This window comes from Sarcophilus harrisii, chromosome 3 (genome assembly GCF_902635505.1).
Source record: "Sarcophilus harrisii chromosome 3, mSarHar1.11, whole genome shotgun sequence".
NCBI classification, from domain to species: domain Eukaryota; kingdom Metazoa; phylum Chordata; class Mammalia; order Dasyuromorphia; family Dasyuridae; genus Sarcophilus; species Sarcophilus harrisii.
Window position 1 is genome coordinate 256,600,612 of NC_045428.1, and position 23,427 is coordinate 256,624,038.

Genomic DNA, 23,427 nt, shown 5'->3' on the forward strand with positions numbered 1-23,427 from the left:
ACCCAGTTTTCCTGTATTTATAAGAAAGAAGCGTAGCCATCTGGTGCATTCAGGGAGCAAGTCACCATCAATAGCAAAATCCCAGACAGAACCTGCCATAGACACCCTTATGTATGGCATCTCAATTTTACTGAAAATAAAGCCCATCCCAAGGCCCAAATTAATTAATAGCTTTTTCAATCTAGCTTTGATTGAACATCTGAATCTGCTGCAGATCATACATAAAATAGGTAATAATGGGGGCACCATATATTGGTTTAATAGATGCTTGTAAAGAAGTTTATTTGCCTTAAAATGGGCTAAAATCCAAGGACTTGTGGATTTAATGGGATTCTATAGATAATTCAGTGCTTGAGGCAAGTCAAAAAGATCTTGAAAATTGAAGAATATATTCATATTTCCTTTTATACTTAGGAAATTCGCAAACTTTTTTAGCAAAATAATTTAAATAAGAGACCTGTGGCTTTTCATAGTATTTTCATTCCAATTCTCACATCTCAGATCAGACCATTACATACCAAATTTGGTGTGTTTTAAAATGAAATTGTTCATTGTAATCAACAGGACCATTTTTCTAAACTAATTAGCTGAGAAGAAATACAATTCTGTGCATGAATGAGGGCTCTGTTTCTCCACTAATTGATTAAATGTTCCTTCCTGATTGCTCTGAGTATATTTCCAAGTTTGGTCAGGTTTCAAAAAATTCCCTTTACAACCGTAACTGCAAAAATAAATTTTAGCTTGTTTAGTAGGCAGCAGATTTTTAATATCAAACTTGTTTACTCTAAGAAAATTATCTCTTGGGGAGGAGATTTATTGTCCATTTCCATTTCTCTTCATAATATCTTGTCTGCAAACCAATTCCATTTTCAATGTTCTTTGGATAAATTCAAATTCAGCAAACATTTCTTAATGTCCTAATATACAGATTCTGCTAAGGTACAGGGGGAATACAAAATTTAGATAAACTATAATCCCTGCTTCTATATTTGTTTATCAGACTCACTCATTCAAAAATAACACATACTGAGCTGAATTCATAAAATGCCTAGATCTTTAATGGATAGGATTATCTTTGTTAATATTTTGGAAAAAGCAAACATTTTACAACGAAGAATTCATTGTAATTGAATCATTACACTGTCTCCTTATAAATTAATGTAACTTTCATCTTGTATTAAATTTGAGCAAATCAAAGTAACTAAACCTTTATATTAAAAATAACACATTTTAGCCTTCATTTTATCACTTTCTTTTGACAGGTTGATTAAATAATTCAATCACTAATTATAGGAATTTCTAATCAATAGAAAAGTCTTAAATTCTGAATGAAATTTACAGAACAAAACTCTCAAGAAAAACTTTTAATTAACTAATTTAATAATCCTATATTATTTTTCCCACTATTTTACCTCCTGTGAACAACAAGGAGCTCTGTTTTGTTAGTCATGTTTAGCTTTACTTTTTGAAGACAAGTGATGTTTAGGTTAACATTCAGAATTTATTATTAAAAAAAAAAAGACACAGGATTGCCTATGTCACTTACACCACACAATCTGTAGCCTAAAAAGTTTCAATGCCTTCCTATTGTTTTTAAGAAATGCAAACTCCTATAATAGGTAAAAGTCTTTGCAACTGGGTGTTATCTGATCCATCAGGTATTTTTTTTTACATTATTCTCCTTGCACTTTACATATGTGAACCAACAACCTTGTTGTTCCCAAATCATGATATTCCATCTCATTACTGTCTCTGGGTCTCTTTACAGGCTCTTTGACTAGTTCTGACAATGCAATCCTGCCAGATATTTGCATGTTGGAAACCCCAACCTCTTTCAAGGTTCAATCTTAAGTGCCATGTCATAATAAAGCTTTTCAGAATTTAAAAAAATGTATATACTTCAACCCAACCTAATATTACTTTGTATTCATCATATGCGTAAGCACACACACACACACACACACACCCCCATATATATATATATAATATATATTATTTGAATGGAGAAAAGCTTTACTTTTTTTTTTCTACAACTGTATCTGTACTGAAAAGTAATCATTTCTTTATTATTATTTTTTCTGGTTATACACATACATTCATTTTTAAACATATTTTCTTATGAATCATGCTGGGAGAGAAAAATCAGAACAAAAGGGAAAACCATGAAAGAGAAATAAACAGAAGGAAAAGGAAACAAAAGTGAATATAGCGTATGTTGATTTACATTCAGTTTCTGTATTTCTCTCTGTATGCAGGTGGCATTTTCCATTCAAAGTTTATCGAAATTGCCTGGGATTACTGAAATGTTGAGAAGAACCAGGTCTTTTATAGTTAATCATTGCACAATCTTGCTGTTACTATGTATGATGTATTCCTAGTTCTGCTTGTTGCACTCAGCATCAGTTCATATTAATCCTGCTAAGCCTTTTAAAAATCAGCTCGTTGATTATTTTTATAGAACAATAATATTTCATTACTTTCATATTCCAAAACATATACAGCCATTTTCCAACTGATGATCATCTACTCATTTTCCAATTCTTTGTCACAACAAAAAGAGCTTTTTAAAACACATTTGTGGTCTCTCTCTCTCCCCCTCCCCCTTTATGATTTCCTTGGGATACAGATCCAGTAGTGGTACTTCTAGATCAAAGGGTATGCACAGTTTTATAGTTCTGTCGGCATAAATCCAGACTGCCCTCCAGAATAATTGGATTACTTCACAATTTCATGAACAATGCATTAATGTCCTAGTTTTTCCATATCTCCTCCAATATTTATCATTGTCTTTTCCTATCTTCTTAGCCAAATTGAGAAGTGTGAGGTGGTACCTCAGAGTTATCTTAAATTGCATTTCTCTAATCAATAGTGATTTAGAGCATTTTTGTATGTTAATTTTTATACTTTTATAAAATAGAACATGCTCCTATTTTCATTAATTCAGAACTTCTACTATGATATAGTTTTATAGTTTTGAATGTCTCTAGCATTCATAATATAAAATACAGTTTTCAGCTATTCTGATTTCTTATAGCCTTTTTATTTTAGGTACATTGTGAATAGATCTAGAAGAACCAGATATTTCAGGAAAGAAAATAGAATTTTATGTTATTCTTCATGATGGAAGTAAAAAACATATACATTGCCTTAACTTCTTTTGGTCTTGTGTTTCTAATATATGTTTTATAAATGCCAATAATTAATAATTTTAATTAAAAAACAATTATTTTTAATAGACTTTATTCCTTATATAGGACTTGGTTCAATTGACCTTTTCACAGTTTTCTTTGACAGGAAGTTTAAAATCAATCTATCCTTGAAACAAGAAGTAATTCTCATGACTTTTAATATATAATTTAACTTACCAAATATGATGGTAGTGAAAATAAATTCTTCTCTATTGAGAATATGATACAGTTGCTCTATCTGCTTCCAATTGTATGTTGTCTTTTTCTTTATGAAGAGGAATAAAAGATTTTTTTGCATAAATATCCCCCCAAAAAGCATTTATAATAGTCTTTCTCTAGGCAATACAGTCTCTATTCTGAATTATTTCTTCCTTTTTTCTGAACCAAAAGTTTCTGCTAGGAAGCTATAAATTAGAAGGATTATTTTGGATGAAGAAAGATTATGCACATTTTCAGGGGCAGGGAATATGCTAAAGGGATACCACTTTCACTCCATTCCCCATTCCATGCCCTGAAATTTCAGTGCATAGTGTTTTGTCTTCTAGAAGAAATATATATGGAAATCTAGAAATGGGTGCATCTGTAGATAAAACATGCTAAAATTGAATAAAATGGCTTTCAAGGAAAATGCTAAAGAGTTTATATCATGAAATATTTTTGGCCTGCTTTTTGAGGTAAAGAACAGTGTTCATAAAACTTACTTTCTAGTATTTTAGAACAAAACTTCAGAAGAATTTAGAAAGAATATGGCATCCACTATTTAAGTGCTTATTGAAACTGGTAAATTCCTTGAAAATTAGCTTCATTATACACACATATTTCATAAAAATATATTTATATTTTAAAAATATATGTTAAAGCATAAGGTTAAGATTCAAGTTCTTAATTGTCTCATGATGAAAAATAAAACTCAATTGAGTCTTCAATGAAATCATGGACAACAAGAGGTGAGAAGGGGGAGAATTCCAGATACACACCACAGATGGTAACAGGCATGAAAATGAAAGATAGAAGAAAATGCACAGGAAACAGCACATCATAGAATTCATGCAGATGAGGGTGGGGTTTGGCCTGGAGCACAAATGGCAGCACCACCTGCAATGGGTATTGGAGGCAGCTGTGACAGTGGAAGTAGCAGTTTCAGTAGTTCTTAGCTCAGAGGGAGTTAGAGAATTAGACAACTGTTCAGAAACAGTTTATGGAGTACCTTGACCTGAAATGGAAAACAGAGCTTTTTGGCAATTCCACTGCCCATATGAAATTCTGGGTAGCAGTTGCAGGATAGAGAGGAGTGCTTTTGTTCTACAACAAGAGAATAGGGGCCCTTGTTACATTTCTACAGCTGAGAAAACCAACTACAGCTTGTAGCTAAAGGGGAAGCGAGTGTCTTCCTGGCCAAAGAACAGAGTGCAGATTAGGAGTGCAGTGACCACATTTCTACCCAGATGACAGTATCTTGGAACAGTAAAAGCTTGCAGACCACCAGAATTACATCAGAAAATAGCAACACGAAAAAGCCTGAAGCTTGGGACAATGCCCACATCCCTCAAAATGATCCGAGTCCAATTTTAAAATAAAGGTCAAAATCAAGAAATCGACTGGAAAAAATCAAAGAGTAATACAAAGAAGATGGCTATAAAAGTTACTATGGTGCCAGGTCAGATCAAGACACAACTCAGAAAGAGACCACAGTGTGAAAACAGTGACAAGCAAAGTTTCAAAACAACAAAAACAAAAAATACAAATTGGTCATAAATCTAGCAAAATTCCTTGATATGTTAAATATAGATATGAATGGTAGAATAAAAATTGAACGATAAAATAAGAACAATTTTAGAAATTATAAAAATAGAACTAACATCTTTATTTTTAAAAGAAATATCAAATACTGGAGAATATAATAACTTAAAACCACAATTAGCCAAATGGAAAAAGTACTAAAGATCAATGAAGAAAATGATTCTAAAAATTTAAAGTTTTAGAAATCAAGCTAATAATTCCATGAGAAATCAAGAAAAATATAAGAAAGTCAAAAGATTGAAAAATTGTAAGAAAATATGAACTATTTCATTAAAAAGATCTGAAGAATTATCGGATTAGTTGAGAATCATAAACAAAAGAAAAAAAGAGTCTGGTCATTTCATTTTAAGAAATTATCAAAGAAAATTGCCCCAATATCTTAGATGCAAAGAGTAAAGTAGAATTGAACCAGCCAATCACCTTCTGAAAGAAATGTCAAAATTAAAACTCAAATAATATTGTAGCCAAATTCCAGAGCTCCAAGATCATGGTGAAAAAGCAACCCATTACAAGCAGCTAGAAAAGGAAGCACTTCAAATATTGTGGAGCCATAGGCAGGATTACAGAGATATAGTTATTTTTCCTCTGAAGGATTATTCTCAGTTTTCCTGGGTAGGTTATTTTTCAGCTATATTCCTAGCTCCATTGCCTTCCAGAATATCATATCTAACTTAGTCTTTTGCTTTTTGAATATTGTACAGGTGTCACTCATATCTGGAGTATTCTCCTTTTTTATCATCAACTCTTCATATGTTAGATTCTATCAAAGTTAGCACAGTTGTTATCTCCTATATGAAACTTTCCTTATTATTAGTCATTAATGCTCTCCACTCTTCTCCATCACTTTGTTTTTATTTCTATATATTTTATATCTACTTACTCCACTCCTCCTCCCCAAAAAACTTATTGATTGAAAAAGCCTTGATTTTTGTCTTCATATTCCTAAGCCTAAGCATTGTGTCAGATACATACTATTACTGCATGCTTTAAATTTGAATTTAGTTGGAATTTTTCAATAAGATACATATTTTTAAAGTCACATACAGAATATGAGTACCATCTCATAAAGGTTCAGTGATATGTGAGGCCACATTAAATATCATGTATTAAAATCTATAGGTCTGCCTGTTCATTATTTTTACCAAATTGTAGAAGAATGTAGATTTTTGACATCATAGGATTTGTTGCTAGCTTTCTTCTTGAATATTGCTAACTATGAATTACTTATTGGTTCATTTTTCTACTACTTTTCTTCCTGCGTTGTATTGCTACTTATTTATGGTATGAGACTTGGCAGAATGTACGTGAGCAATTATTTCTTTCCAGCATCCTTTTCAATTTAAAATCTTTTTCATTAAATTCAGAAGACTCCAGGGAAATATATTTTACTGGCCCTTGTTAAAAGTATTTTATCCCTGGCCAAGTATTCAACATTTGTCTATTTTTAAGTAATGGCCTTGAAATTTAAATAACATTTTCCAACATCATCTCCTTAACCAGTTGTTTACTTCCCAAATCTGCCTTTCTCTACTGAATATCATTACATTGCATTTATATTCATGATAAAAACATTACCTACATAAGATCTTTGTTAATATTTATGTATGTTTAGAATATCATACCTATAATCATTATGTTTAGATATCTTATAATATGAGGTCTATACATAAGTCACTAGAAATGGATAGCAGCTATCAGATTTGACAAATCTCAGGAGGCCCAAAATCATATATGAACTAGATATATATCCCAGGGAAAAAAAAAAAAGATTCTCTAATCCTCCTAGTTAATATCAGTTCAACAAAACCAATGCCCTTCAATCACAAAGTTGCTCATCAACACTGTGAAATTCTTTCTCTGGTCATTTCTGGATGACTTTTCACTTCATGGCACTTATGGAAATGTACCATCATAATTTACATAGAAGATTCTGCTTCCCTCACAGCTTTCTAATCTTAAAAGAATTTCATTTATGACTTTCTTTATATATATGGTGGTATTTTTCTTCTATTCTATGTGATTTATCCTTCTAAGCTTTAGCTTTTTGATATTAGTTATAATTCTACTTTGGTTCTTCTCATTATTTTCTCTTCTATTTCCTTTCTGAAGCCTCTCTTATATACTTTGAAATAATACTTTATTCTGTCTGGTAACCTTGAAAATAAAGTTATGTCCCCTTACCTTTGTCATCTTCCTCTCTCCTACAATTCCCATTTCTTTCTAGGAGAGAGACTAACTTTTAGCCTTTTGTAAAAAGTAATACTTGATACTGTATAACATATATATATATATATATATATATATATATATATATAGCTCAGTTTCTGTAGAATGGTGTAAAAATCTCTTTGCAATCTATACTTGAAATTGAGATGAATGAAAATTACTAAATTTTTACCAAATTTGAGTAGAAAATGTAATAATTTAGGCTGTCTAAAAGTAAAATGGCCTGTCTCAAAAGAATGTAGGGTTTTTTTTTATGGTAATTTTTCAAAAAAATTCCAATGAAAATTTCAGTTTGTTTCAAGGAATTCTTTAAATCATGACTACTTGGGGGTTTTCCTTAAAGGTACTTTTTTCAATTGTACGTTAGGCACAATGCCAATGTGGTCCTTGAAATTCTATTATTGTATGATTGTTAATTTTGTCTGTGTCTATCTCTCTATCTCTGTCTCTGCTTTTGTCTATCTATCCATCTGTCTCTTCCTTCCTCTGAAAGGCCCTTTGTCTAAATCTTGCATTTCACTGATCATGGTTAGGACAAATTTTCAAGCAATGAGATAATCAATTGGAAATTGGAAATTTTGTGAATATGTATATTGTACAAGCACAGTAATTAAAAACTATTCAAATACAATAAAACTTAGAAATTTTACATTTAAAATGTTTTCACATGTTATGCTTTTCCTTCTATGGCTTATTTTTAAATGCCTTGGCATCAAGTTTACAAGTAATTTTTAGTATATTTTTAATTTCTTTTCATGGAAACTTCTATTACTTATCAGCTTTATTTTAAAAAAAAAATTGCATATTTTAAAAGTCTAACTTATTGGTTTTCAGTGAGATTTAAGTTTGATTAAATGTCACTTTATTGATATATTACATACATTTATTAATCTTTTCATTATATGCCATGAGCAAAGTTTGCATTTCAGTAATTAATCTCTATTTTAAAAAATCTCTATATTCTATATTCTGATACAGATATATATATTGCATATTCCTTTGGATTTCTAACAAACAAGATTGTTTTTAATCCTTAAAGAAAAAGCAAATTTCAAATTTTCAATCCTATAGTCTATTGTTTTTCTCATGACAAAAAGAAGAAAAATATATTCATAGCAATAGTTATTGGCTTTTGAAAAAAACTGATCTCTCTGTTCTTCCAATCTTACATGCCTGTGACTTCATATTAAACTTTATTTAATATACTTTTTTAATGAAAAGATTCTATTTTTTCCTTACCTTTTAGAAACAAAACAAAGAATAACCATTGAACAAAGAGAAACAAGCAAAATGAATTCTCATATTGAACATTTAATGCATATTTTTTTCTCCTAGAAAATTTGTGACATTCTTCATTATAATTTTTTTCTGGAATAATGCTTGATTATTTTATTGATTAGATTCCTTAATTTTCAGGTTTGAAAGTTTTCACTTGGGTAAGGTGATTGTTAAAGTATTATTTTTCTGATTTTGTTCACTTCATTCTCTATCAGTAATTTTCAATTACTGCCAGATTTCCCTAAAATATTCTTTTCTTTTTGGATAATAACATTCCATTAAATTCACATATCTTAAATTTCAACTCTTCCCTGAATTATAGATATCCCCTTGGTTTCAAATTTTATTTCTACCTTACCATTTTTTTCCCTCTTTAATCTTTTTCAGATCAAATGGCTTGATCAATTCAGCTTTATCAGTCTAATGGATTTAAGAATTATTCTACTTTGAATCCATCTAGTTTTTATTGATTAGGAACTTTTTTCTCCCATGACTATATATAACACTGTTATTTTTGTCCCTTGAGCATTTCCTCTTCATATACTTTGACTATTCATTTGAAAATTGTTTTCTTCTTATAAAATTGTATCTTTCTGTATTTGTTAGAAATAAGATTTTTTTGAAAGAAATTTGATGAAAATATGTTTTATTCTCTCCCAGCTAAATCTTTTCCTCTTAATACGAAATGGAGATATGTTTGATTTATTTGTTGAAAACCGTTTAAAATCCTATCTAATCAGAACACTCAGTGTTTTTTGGTCATCTATAGATTAAAAAGATAATTTCTTCCTCTTAATTTATTTATATGTTTTCAAGTTTGTTGGTAATAAGTATCTGTTTTTTTATTTTTCCCCAGTTTTCTGCTTCCTTTCTAATCTTGGCTGCATTGGTTTTATTTGTATAAAAACTTTTTAATTAGGTATAATTAAAATAATTCATTTTTCATTTCATTATGTTGTTTATTGTTTTTGGCCATCAGTTCATTCCTTTTCCACAGATCTCAGAGATGACAAGGGATGGTCTATCTACATCTGGGAAAATAAATAAAAAATTGAAAATGGAATGTGTCTAAAACATTAAATTCAATATTCAAGTGTCAGTAAATTAACTTAAGTGAAGAAATCAGATCAATGCTATTTCATCTGATGAAGGTCAGGTAGTCTAAAGACTGGTGTTGATAGAATCATATACCTCTAACTGTTGCTGATAAGGAAAAAAAAAACATATCATATTTATTGCCTGCCATTACAGTCCTATAGTAAATTCCTGATAAATTCTAATACAAATAGGAGCTAATAGAAATTGTTCTGTAAGCAGAAACCATATTATGTAATTATATCAACCTTGTTACTAACATCTTGATATTATTATCTTTCTTGTACTTAAATAGCCACTTACAGCTTTAAGTTAAATAAATTATTTCCTTAGCCAGATTTTAAGTCCTCTTCATCACTGAGTAAATAACTCCAATATATCTTATTTTACATTTTACAAGTCATTTTCATTTAATTCAGTTAACATAATGGAAAGTGAATTTCATATTAAATGTTTTAAAGAACTCTGTAAATGATGTTGTTGTTGTCATTTCCCTCTTTCACTCTCCTTTCATAGATATGAACTCCCATCATAACTGTACATCCAGAATGGCATGAGAACACAGATGAAAAGTTATATAGTGGCCAGTATGATTTCAATTTTAATTTGACACATTTAAGAAGGATTATTTAACCCAAGTGTTTGGAGCTAGAAGACATACTTTACATGAAACATTATTTTACATGAGTAATTATGGCACATGATTAAAATTTCATTTTGAGTTGCTTTGTGCAGTCCTAGAAAAGAATATCATTTTTATTATTATCATTTTCAAGCCCCTTTCATTATTATTCTCTAAGCATTCCATGAAATAACAAGTATCAGGGCTCACAGCTGTATAGCATCATTAATGTTTAATTGTAAGCCTACTGCAGCAGGATATCAGCTATATTCATCAAGTTTTCTTCACATGGATTGGTATAATGATCTGCTTTAATAGGATGATTTTCATACATTTTTCTAGGTACCCAGAGTCATTCACTGCATATTTCCTACCAGGAAGTGATGAAGAGTTTTTTGTAAAACCTCAGATGGGAGAACTTCTTCCACTTCACACTGCTGGAACACTTATCAATGTTGGATTCACGCCAAAAATGTATAGCAGGAAGCATCAGGCAACATTGGTAATACAGGTGAGTTCTTGAAAAATCAAATAGTCAAGTATTTTTATGTGTTTATGAAAAATCTAAAAACATTCTTTCAAATAACTTAAAGGTGTTTGTACATGTGTATGTGCACATTTGTTTCTTCCACATCTTCACCATTGATCATGAGAGTTAAATTAACAAAATATATTTCAAAGTTTTCACTTAAGGACTTTCACATAAATCTTGGCCTTGGTCTCAGAAAAGTAATTTTAGCATAACTGTGATGTAGAGTTTAAAGTACCAATGGTAAAGAGAGCAAGTGCCTGGTCCTGGAGGTGGATAAAATGGATCAGCTAGTCCCAGTGGCAGGAAGGTTTCAGAAAGGTGAGATCAAAATCAAGGGGAGCTGGAGGATCCCAGATCTGTTTTGTACAAACACTGTTGAAGCAAGAAACAAAACAGTGATAAGTGATGTGACTAGCTTGCATTTTCTTCTATTTTTCATTCTTTTGATGTTGTTTTATTGTTTTTTTATTATAATAAGTTTATTTTTAATAAAAACCAGAGCAAAAGGGAAAAACTATGGGAGAGGGGAGAAAAACAGAAAAAAGAAGCAGACATAACATGTGTTGATTATATTCAGTTTCCTTAGTTCTTTTTTGGATACAGATGGCATTTCTGTCCAAAATGTATTGGGAATGCTTTGGATCAGAGAACCACTGGGAAGAACAAAGTCTTTCATAATTGATCATTATGTTATTGTTCACAATGTATTCCTGGTTCTGCTCATTTCTTTCAGCATCAGTTCACATAAATCTTTCTAGGCCTTTTTAAAAATCAGTATTTTTATGCAACAATAATATTTCATTACCTTCATATATGACAACTTATTCAGCCATTCCCCAATTGATGGGTATCCATTCCTTTCCCAGTTCTTTGCTACCAGAAAAAGAGGTGCTACAAACATTTTTGCACATGTGGTTTCTTTTTCCTCCTTTTTGATTTCCTTGGGATACAGATCAATAATGGTATTTCCGGGTCAAAGAGAATACAGTTTGTTAATTCTTTGGGCATAATTGCAGATTGCTCTCCAGAATGGTTGGATCATTTTACATCCACCAACTGCAATAATGTCCCACTTTTCCCACATCTCCTTTAATATATAACATTATCATTTCCTGTCATCTTACCCATTCTGAAAAGTGTGAGGTGGTACCTCAGAGTTATTTTACTTTGAATTTCTCTAATCAATAATGATTTAGAGCATTTTTTCATATAACTATAAATGACTAATTTAACCATCTCAAAATTGTCTGTTCATATCTTTTGACCATTTTTAAACTGGAAACAAATTGTATTCTTAAAAATTTGTCTCAGTTCTTCATATATTTTAGAAATGATACTTTTATCAGAAAAACTGGCTGCAAGGATTTTTTCCCTAGTTTTGTACCTTCCTTTTAATCTTGTTTCTGATGGATTTATTTGTATAAAAAATTAATTTAATGTAACAAAAATTGTCTGTTTTGCATTTTATAATGTTCTCTAGTTCTTTGGTCACAAATTCTTCCTTTCTCCAAATATCTGAAAGATAAATTATCTCTTGTCCTCCTAATTTGTTTATGGTGTCATCCATTATGCCTGATCATGTATCCATTTTGAACTTATTTTGGTATGGGGTGTGAAGGTCTATATTGATTTTCTTACATTATTTTCCAGTTTTTCCAGCAATTTTTGTCAAATAGTGAGTTATTATTCCAGAAGATGGAGTTTGGGAGTTTATCAAATACTAGATTACTATAGGCTTTTATTATTGTGCCATGAGTCTCTAATCTATTCCACTGATCCACCTCTCTATTTCTTAGCTAGTATTAAATGGTTTTGATTATTGCTGCTTTATAATATGGTTTTAGATTTGGTACTGCTAAAACACCATCCTTAGTTTTCTTTATTGATTCCCTTGATATTCTTAACCTTTTGTTTTTCTAGTTGAATTTTGTTATTATTTTTTCTAACTCTATAAAATAATGTTTTTCAATTTGATTGGTTTGGCATTGAACAAGTAGACCAATTTAGGCAAAATTGTCATTTTTATTCCATTAGCTCGGCCTCGCCATCAAAAATTGATAATTTTCCAATTGTTTAGATCTGATTTTATTTGTGTGAGAAATGTTTTGTAATTGTGCTTGGATTTTTCTTGGCAGATAGACCCCCAAGTATTTTATTTTGTCCACGGTAATTTTAAATGGAATTTTTCTTTCTATCTGTTACTGATGGGTTTTGTCAGTAATGTAAAGAAATGCTGATGAGTTATATGGATTTATTTTATATCCTGCAACTTAGCTAAAGCTGTGAATTCTTTCCAGTAGTTTTTTCTTTTTTTTTTGGATGATTTTCTAGGATTCTCCAAGTATATCATCATATTATCTGCAAAGTGATAGTTTTATTTCCTCATTGCCTATTGTAATTCCTTTAATTTCTTTTTGTTTTTTTTTATTGCAAAAGCCAACATTTCTAATACTATGTTGAATAATAGTGGTGATAATAGACATCCTTTTTTTCAACCCTGATCTCATTAGGAATGCATCCAACTACTTTTCATTACCAATAATGCTTGCTGTAGTTTTTAGATAGATACTATTTATTATTTTAAAGAAAGCTTCCTCTATCCCCATGATTAGTAGTGTTTTTAATAAGAATGAATGCTGTACTTTGTCAAAAGCTTTTTTCTTCATCTATTGAAATTATCATATGATTTCTTTTGGGTTTATTATTGATACTGTCAATTATGGTAATACTTTTCCTGACATTAAACCAGCCCTGTATTCCTGGCATAAATACCACTTAGTCATAGGAGATTATCCTACTGATAAAATGCTGTATCTCTTTGCTAATATTTTATTTAAAATTTTTACATCAATATTCATTAGTGAGATTGGTCTGTAATTTTCTTTCTCTGTTTTGACCCTCCCTTGTATAGGGATTGGTGCCATTATGTCATAGAAAGAATTTGTCAGGACTCCTTTACCTTTACCTGTCTTTTCCAGAAGTTTACTTAATATTGGAATTAATTGTTCTTTAAATGTTTAGTAGAATTCACTTGTGAATCCATCTGGCTCTGGAGATTTTTTTCTTAGGGAGTTCATTAATGACTTGTTCAGTTTCTTCAGTGGATTTTTGTGCCTCTTTTATCATTTACCTTATTCTCTTTTTAATGTGTTTTCTTCACTATTGTTATCATCATTATTCTTAAATTTCTTTCTTTACTGTAGAGAGCTAAAACTCTGAATCAGACAAGAGAGCCCTTAAGGCTACCTACTTAATGTGAGACAATGGCTCTATTAGCATATATTTGGATAATGGCTCTCTTCACCATTGGTGCTTGCTGAATGCTTGGTAGTAAGATAATTGTAGGCAAGGATTGGAGCTCAGGGGAGAGAAGTGAGAGGTACTTGGTGGCAGAATGAAGAGGAGAGAGGTTGGAGACTTCAGATCCCAGAATCCAGGATACATCTTTGGCAAACCGCATGGCAGCTTGCCTGCCTCCTTCACTTCTCCCCCTAAAGACCAAGGACTTTGATTTATCCTGACTCTGGCTGACTCTGAAGCCCTCCAGGGAGCTAGCCTGTACTTTACACTTGACCAAGATGTTGACTATTTTCATCATTTTCTTGCATCACATTGATTTTCCCTATTTTTCTCAGCCTCTTTGATTTTTCATGTCCTTTTTTGAATTCTTCCAGGAATTCTCTTGGGCCTGACACCAATTCATATTTTCATTTGAAGCTTTGGAGGTATCAAATTTTATTTTGTTGTCTTTTGATTTTGTATTTTTATCTTCTCTGTCAGCATGATCAGATTTTGTTATTTTGCTAATCAGTCCTTTTCTTGCTTTTAATTTTATGTTTAAGGTTAACTCTCCTTTCTGGGGGCAAAGGGGTACTGTTCTAAGTTTCAGATTTTTTGTATATCTGTTTTCAGAGCAAGTTCTTATGGTCTTTAAATGTTCATTTCTTCCAAGATAGTATAATATAAGGAGAGACATGTTTATTACTCCCCTTGCTTGTGCACAAGTGATGTTTTCCACTCTGGAACTGTGATCAGGGTTCCCATTCTCCTGACATCACAGGCTCAGGTGTCCCTGACCTAGTACTGAAATCCAGGAATGCAACTTGGATCCATAAATAGACAATTGCAACAGGGTCCTGACATCAAGTGTCAACAAAGTAATTCCTATAATCTCCTTCTGACCAGTTGTCTTACCCCCTTACAATGGGCTGAGAGCTCTGCAACTGCTGATTTAGTTGTCCCCAAGGCCTTCTGCTGTTTGCCATGGTCCTACACTTTACCCACATTCCACTGCATCATCTCTATTCTGCCAAATTTCTGACTTCTTTTGACCTGGAAAAATATTTCACCCCAGACTTTTGATTTATTTTAAGGTGTTATTTCAAATTATTTGAAGGGGAATTTGGGAAAATTAGGTGATAGATAAGTTTCTTCTACAAATTGTTGTTAATGAGAGTTTTGCCAACATCATTCCATTTGAATGTTCTTTATTATAGAAAATTGGTATGGATTTTCTACTTTCTTAGTAGCAGGTCACTTTAATGTGAAATTTCTATGATATACCCCTGGATTTCAGCATATTTTCTCTTCTTTTTTTTTAGACATCAGAAAAAATATCTACAACTCCAAAAAAAATCTTTTGCTTAGCTGAGATGGGTATAGATTAATCTTTGACTATGATGAACAGTTGCACTCATTTCACATCATATTTCACACCAGATTTACAGGAAAATCTAATGTCTGTTCCTATCATATCTTTTCATTCTAATTTTTTCTTTTCAACTCCCAAATAAAATACTCTGGAAAAACATAATCAGAACACATTTAAGCTGTCATGAAAAAAAGTGAAATCTGTTTTTCTCATCAAATTCTCATAATGCAATGTAATATTATCATTTGATAGCATTATGTGAAACACATAATGTTATAGTAAAATCATTTTGAAGTACTTAGACAAAACAATTACAATATTTTAATCAAAAGACAGATGGAATCCTGAGCTCTCAGAATGTCCAGTAAATTTGATGTTTTAAAATAATATCTTGAAATACTCTTGATAAATATTGGTAGTCAGTCAAGGAATATTTTCCCCTTTGTTTTAATTCTTCAAACTAAATGCATAATCACAGAATTTAGCTGATATGATTCCACGGTTTTAAAAATTCTTCATTGTATTTCTGAGTTCAAATATAGCTTCATATGTTTACTAACAATTTGATCCTGGGCAAGACACTTAACTCTGTTTGCCTCAGTTCCTCATCTGTAAAATGAGCTGAAAATGGAAAAGGCAAACAATGGTCGTATCTTTGCCAAGAAAATCTCAAATGGAGTCATGAAGAATTGCATATCACTGAAAAAATTACTAAAGAGCAACAAGATTAATGATACTAAGATTTATGAATGTATTAATGCTGATTTAAAATATTAAGATTATTCATTTATTCATTCATTAATTTATTCATTAACTTTTCTCCTACCTATTAGATATCTTACAGTAGATGTCCTGTAGATATTCAATATAAACAAACTTGAATTCATTCTCTTCTCCTCAAACCCTGCCCTATTATTCTTAAGAACACCCTCATTTTCCTACTCACACAATGCATCTTCAACATTTTACTCTCCTAATGTCAGGAGCTGTTTTTGCCTTTTGTATTATACCTATCATTGAGCACAGTACCTGACATATATTAGTCATGTAATAAATTTGTGTTGGTGAGCACCTAGATGGTACAGTGGATAGAGGACCAGCCCTGAAGTCAGGAGGACCTGAGTTCAAATCTGGTCTTAGACATGTAGCACTGTGTGACCCTGGGCAACTCACTTAACCCCAATTGCCTCAGCAAAAAAAAAAAAAAGAAAATGGAAAGAAAAATTGTGTTGGTTTGTCATCATCATCATCATCATCATTGCAGAAAGGGAACATGATGTATTGGGGGAAAAAAAAACAGCACTAGAAGCTAAAGACCTAGTCAAAATACTGAATCAGGCACTTACTGGCTATGTCACTTTGTAAAAATTACTTCCCTTTTCTGTGCATATTTCTTCATTGATTATATGGGGATAATAATACTTTTATTTTTGTACTGATAGGAAAATTTGAGACACTATATAATATGAGTACTTAGAGAACGAGCCGAGCCTTTCATTAATACCTTTGAGTTTGTTCATACCTAGACAATCATTAGATTTTAATAAGAAAGAGCTGGTCTTTTATAGATCTAATCAGAGAAAAGGTGGTAGATAACAAGCTATTCAAATATCTGTAGATACTTAGGCATTCTAGTTTATCTCTGTATTAAGTATGACTTAATCCCTTGAGTGAATCAAAAGGAAAACAGTGCCATAGGATGAAGATATATAATCCAAGTGCTCAAGTGATATTTTAAAAATTGATTCAGTGAGTCAAGAAGAAAAATTTGAAGATTAAAATTATGATGAATCCTATAGAAGGTAGATCATATTGAAGAAAAAGCAGGTCCTATAAAGTCTTGTGTTTCTAGAAAAGTGGTAGTATATGAAGAGTCAACCATTAAAAAAAGATGACAGGACTTTGGGAGTGAAAGTATTGGGGAAGGAGTCAAGATAGCAGAGAGAGTAGACACATTTTTGAGCTCTTCCTGGTTTCCCTCAGAATCAAAACCAGATCAAATATGAACTTCAAATATTTGATGTATAACAAATTTCTAACTGAAGATATTTTGGAAGAACTTTAGGAAAGGTCTGTCTCAATCAGATGGGTGTAGGAGGAGGAGATAATTCAGGACAGGTACAGAGCAAAGAAGCCCATGGAGGAGAGGCCTCCACACACCAAGAAAATCTATTAGAAGGCTCTTAGCCAAAATACAGCAGTGTTGGCTACTTGTCCTGATTCAGAAGCCAGTGAGTCAGCAAATTAAATGTGAGATCTCTAATGCAACTACAGAAGGCAAATAATAAGCCCCTGAACAAGCCAGAATTTGCCACACTCACCCAACATGGGAAAAAAGCAGCAACACTGGCCCCAGGGCAGCTTGAAGCTTAGAGAGGAAACTTAGGACAATCTCCCCTTTACCCTAAGAGCAGACCTCAACCTTTAAAAATGAGTCAAAAAGGAAAAAAGAGTTCTGACTATAGATAGCTTTTATGGAGACAAGGGAGAACAGATTTCAAAACTTAAGGACACTAAAGACGAATGTCTCCAGATGAAACCTCAAAAGGTGATATGAGTTGCTCTCCAACTCAAAATCTCTCTTGGAAGAATTCAAACAGGATATTAAAAGAGAGAAGAAAAATGAGGAAAGGAATTGAGAGCTTTGGAAAAGGAAACACAGAAATTGTCTGAAGAAAATCACTCCTTCAACAATAGTTTTAGTGAAATAGAAAAAGAAAACAACTCCTTGGAAGTGGAAACTAAGTGGATGCCCATCAGTTGGAGAATGAACGAATAGGTTATGGTATCTGAATTTTATGTAATATTATTGTTCTATAATAAACAATCAGTAGGATGATTTTAGAAAGGCTTGGAAAAACACACAGGCACTGATGCAAAGTAAAGTTAGTAAAAACAAAAGAACATTGTACAGAACAACAACAAGATTATACAATAATCAATTCTGATGGACATGGTTCTTTTCAATAGTGAGGTGATTGAAACCAGTTTCTTGACTTACCAAGAGAGTCATCTATACTCAGAGAGAGCACTGTGGCAAGTAAATGTTGATCACAACATAGTAATTTCACTTTAATTGTTATTTGTTTACTTTTTGTTTTCTTTCTCTTTTGTTTTTTCCTTCTTGATCTGGTTTTTCTTGTGCAGCATAATTGTGAAAATATGCATAGAAGAATTGCACATGTTTAATTGGTGAAATATGAAAAAAATCCAATGAACAAAACAACTCATTTAAAAGTTCAATTAGCCAAATGCGAAAGGAAGTAAAAAAAGCTAACTGAGAAAATAATTTACTGAAAATTAGAATTGAATAAATACAAGTAAATGACTCAATGAGACATCAAGAATAAGTCAAACAAAAATCAAAAGAATGAAAATATAGACAAAAATGTAAAATACTTCATAGGAAAAACAATTTACCTGTTAAATAGATCCAGAAGAGATAATTTAAGAATTATTGGAGTACCTGAAAACAATGATGAAAAAAAGACCCTAACCAACATCTTTCAAGAAATCATCAACTGCCCTGATGTCTTAGAAACAGAAGGTAAAGTTAATGATTGAACAAACCCACCCATCACCACCTGAAAGAGACTCCCATATAAAAACCCCAAGATATATTGTAGCTAAATTTCAAAATGATAAAATCAAAGAGAAAATACCAGAAACATCCAGAAAGAAACAATTCAAATATTGAGGAGCCACCATCAGGACTACTTGGAACCTAGCAGTTTCCACTTTAAGGGATTAAAGGGCCTGAAATATGATATTCGAGAAGGTAAAGGAACTTGAATTTCAGCCAAGTATCAACTATCCAAAAAAAAAAAAAATGAAGCATTATCTTTCAGGGGAAAAGATGAGTATTTGATGAAATAGAGGATTTACACTTACGTTTGATGAAAAGACCAGACCTGAACAGAATATTTGATCTTCAAATACAGAACACAAGAGAAGCATAAGAGGGTGAAAAGGGAAGGAAAAACAAAAAAATTTTTTAAGGTTAAAAAGTTTACATCCCTATAGGAAATGATATGTTTAACTTATGAGAACAGCATTTTTATTAAGCATATACTTAGTGTAGGTATAATTTGACTTTATTGTGATGATATAAAAAAGAAACTGGGGTGGAAAAGGGATTGTACTGGAAGAAGAAGGAGAATTAAAATGTAAATTATATTTTATGAAAAGTAAAAAAAAAGACCTATTAGAATTGAGGGAAAGAAAAGAGGGAGGATGAACATTGTGTGAACATTAATCTCATTGGATTTGGCTCTAAGAGAAAATATCAATCATATTTAGTTTAATAGAGGAACTTGTCTCACCCTGTAGGGAAGTAGTTGGGGACAGTGATAAGAAAGGATGGTAAAAAGGAAGGACAGATTGAGAGTGGTGGAAGTCAGAAGCAAAACATTGAGAAGGAGGGAAAGGAGGAAAGGAAATAGAAATGTATAACTTCAAAAAAATAAGATGGTGGGAAATTCAAAATTAGTAGTTTTAACTGTGAATGTGAATAGAATGAACGCTCCCATAAAATGGAAGCAGATACCAGACTAGATTAAAAGCCAGAATTCTACAATACATTCTTTATAAAAAGCACATTTAAAGTAGATTTAAAGTAGAGTGATACATACAGAGTAAAGGTAAAAGGTTGGAGCTAAATTTATGCTTCATCTGAAGTAAAAAAAAAAAAAAAAGCAGAGATAACAGTCTTGATTTCAAATCAAGCAAAAGCAGAAATAGATCTCATTAAAAGAGATGAGGAAAGAAACAACATTTTGCTTAAGGGTACCATAGATACTGAAGTAATATCAATACTAAACACATATTCAAGTAGTATGTCATTTGGGTATAGCATCTAGATTCCTAGTGGAGAAGTTAAGGGAGCTAGCTGAAAGAAGAAATAGACAGCAAATCTATACTGGGGGAATCTCAACCTTACTTTAATAAAACGAAATAAATCAAACTAAATAAATAAAAAAGATAAGAAAGAAGTCAAGGATGTAAAAAAAAGTTAGATATGATAGATCTTTGGAGAAAATTAAATGGAAAGAGAATGGATTGCACGTTTTCTCAGTGGTACAGGGAACCTACACAAAAATTAACCATGTATTAGGAGATAAAAACCTCAAAATCAAATTCAGAAAGGCAGAAATAGTAAATCCATCCATTTTAAATCAAGATGCAATAAAAATTACATGTAATAAAAAGCCAAGGAAAAATATACCAAAAATTAATTGGAAATCAAACATTCTAATCTTTAAGAATGAGTGAAATAACAGACATAATTGACAGGTTCATCCAAGAGAATGACAACGGTGAGACAATATGCCAAACTTTATGGAATGCAGCCAAAGCAGTTCTTAGGAGAAATTTTATATCTCTAGATGCTTACTTGCATAAATAAAGAGATCAATGAATTGAGCATGAAATCAAAAAAGCTAGAAAAAGAACAAAGTAAAAACCCCCAGTTAAAGAGCATATTTGAAATTCTGAAAATGAAAGGAGAGATTAATAAAATTGAAAGTAAGAAAACTTTTGAAATAATAAACAAAAGTGAGTTAATTTTATGAAAAAACATCAAAATAGACAAACCTTTAGTTAATTTGATTAGAAAAAGGAAAGAAGAAAATCAAATTACTCATATAAAAAATAAAAATAATTTAGAGCATTAATTAGTGGTGTTTTGTTCAACTGTTTGCTAATAAATTTGATAATCTCAATGAAATGAATGAAAACTTACAAAAATATAGATTGCCAAGACTAATAGAGGAGGAAGTAAATTACTTAAATAATACCATTTTAGAAAAAGTAATTGATGAATGGACAAGTGAAATCTACCAAACATTTGAAGAACCATTAATTCCAGTACTATGAAAACTATTTGGAAAATTGGGAAAGAAAGAGTTCTACCAAATGCATTTTATGATATATATATAGTGCTGATACCTAAACCAGATAGAGTCAAAATAGAGAAAGAAAATTATAGACCAATTTTCCTAAGAATATTGATGCAAAAATCTTAAATAAAATATCAGCAAAGAGATTATAGCAAGTTATCACAAGGATAATACATCATTAACAAATATTTTCTATACTAGGAATTTAGGGCTGGTTCATTATGAGGAAAACTATTGGCATAATTGACTTTATTAATAACCAAACCAATAGAAATCATTTCATTATCTTAATAGATGCAGAAAAAGCATTTGACAAAATGCAATATCCATAAATTGAAAAGAGTAGAGAGTTTAGGAATAAATGGAGTTTTCTTTAAAATGATCAGTAACATCTTTTTAAAACCATCAGTGCGAAGATCGTGTATTTTTAAATCAGCAGGAGTCTGGAATTCAGGTTAGGGGAAAACTGTCAGTCTTTATTCTCAGTGAAGAAGGATCGGAGGTGGAAGAGAATCAGTGATAGCAATGTGTGCAGCTGAGTCAAGAAGCTAGCTGGACCAGCAGCCACACAACCAGCAGCTCGGAGTCTCGAACCCAGGCCCAATCTCCCCCAGCTTCTCTTCCTGTCTCTCTCTGCCTCCACCCACCAAAATCGTCATTTCCTATACAACACATCAGGACTTGCACGGAGAGTGGGCAGGGACCATTCTTTATCCAATCATGTATATTAATAGAGTATAGCCCAATTGCTATTTAGCCCCACGCACTTGGGACCTCAGTGCATCAACTCAAACCTCAGCCCATTACATCTCCCGCTTTCTTTTATTTTAGAACACAGGTGGTCATGCCATCCCTGACTCCTGGAGGTCAGACAAGGGGGAGGTGATCACAGCCTTCCTAACTTCCAGAGAGGAGGGAAAGCACCGAAAGGAGGTGACACAACCTCCTGACTTCTCAGAAAAGGCGGTGAAAGCAAAAAGGAATGATCAGCCCTATGACATCTCAGGAAGGGAATGAAAAACCCAAAAGGAAATGGGGGTTGTGGGTTTTGGGCGAAAGGTCTTTTATCACAAACCCATCAGGACGGGATATTACACAAGCACATAGCAATAACGCAGGGCTATTAGGGATGACCCTCCCCCAGTCAGTGCAGGCTCGATGGGTTAACAAACATGAATTGTACACCAAAAAGCGGAATAGCAAACAATATAAATCAACATGGTGTTGGAAAAGAACCCAGAAGTCCTAAAGGAGGGTATGTAAACAAAGTCCCAACATCACCTTCTTGCAACCAAGAGATTCAAAACCAATCTTTCCATTGTTTCCTTGTCAGGAATCAATGATTCCCCTGAGTTTAAGTCCTGCAAAAGTCTTTTTTATGTGTTAGGGAATCCAATGTTCCAGCAGATTTTGAAATGTTGTAACAGTCTTATCATTTCTCAAAATACTGAGGTTTTTTCCTATGTCCGAGAATCCAAGATTCCTGAGGATTTTCAATCCTATGTCTCAAGTCAATGATTCCAGGGTTTTATCCCTATGGCTCAGAGAATCCAGTGATTCCGAGGGTTTGAAGTCCAACAATCTTTTGTGTCCATGAGTCAAATGCCCTTCCAGCTCTTTCAATGGTGAGCACAATCAAAAGAACCCCTTATTTCTTGGGTCTTTCCTTTGTTTCAAGGGTCTGCTCTGTCTCTCTGTGATGCACAAGGGAATATGGCTCGTTGGCACCCATCATTCCCTTCTCCACCTGTAGAGATACAAGCAAACCCCTCTCCCAAAGCAGTTAGACTATCTGGTCCTTTCCCATTCACCACTTTCTGGGTCTCCCACATCATGGGATTATCTAAAGATAGGGAGTCCATTTGACACTGACCTTCTGGGGGTTATAAAAACCCTTCTGCCGGACGTGATCTTTGTCAAAAATCAAAAGTTAATAGTATAAAGAGTAATTTGAAGTTCTCTAGGGTTTGTCCCCTTTCTTTTATTTTTGGAGGAGGTCTTAATATCTCTGTTTTCCTTCCACTATTGCCTGTCCTTGAGGATTAAAAGGGAAGCCGGGTTTGTAAAATCTATACAGTGCACAAAAGTGTGCAAAATGTTTTAAGTATAAGCAGGACCATTGTCTGTTTTTTGCTTGT

At 32.2% G+C, this 23,427-nt stretch overlaps 1 protein-coding gene across 1 annotated transcript in view; it reads left to right on the forward strand.

Moving 5' to 3' along the window:
- Positions 1 to 23,427, forward strand: part of CFAP47 (cilia and flagella associated protein 47) — a 759,462-nt gene that overhangs the window by 711,335 nt on the left and 24,700 nt on the right. Inside the window, exon 63 of the mRNA XM_031959439.1 lies at positions 10,552 to 10,720. Within this exon, the coding sequence (XP_031815299.1) occupies positions 10,552 to 10,720 (169 nt within the window). The remainder of the gene's footprint in view (positions 1 to 10,551; positions 10,721 to 23,427) is intronic.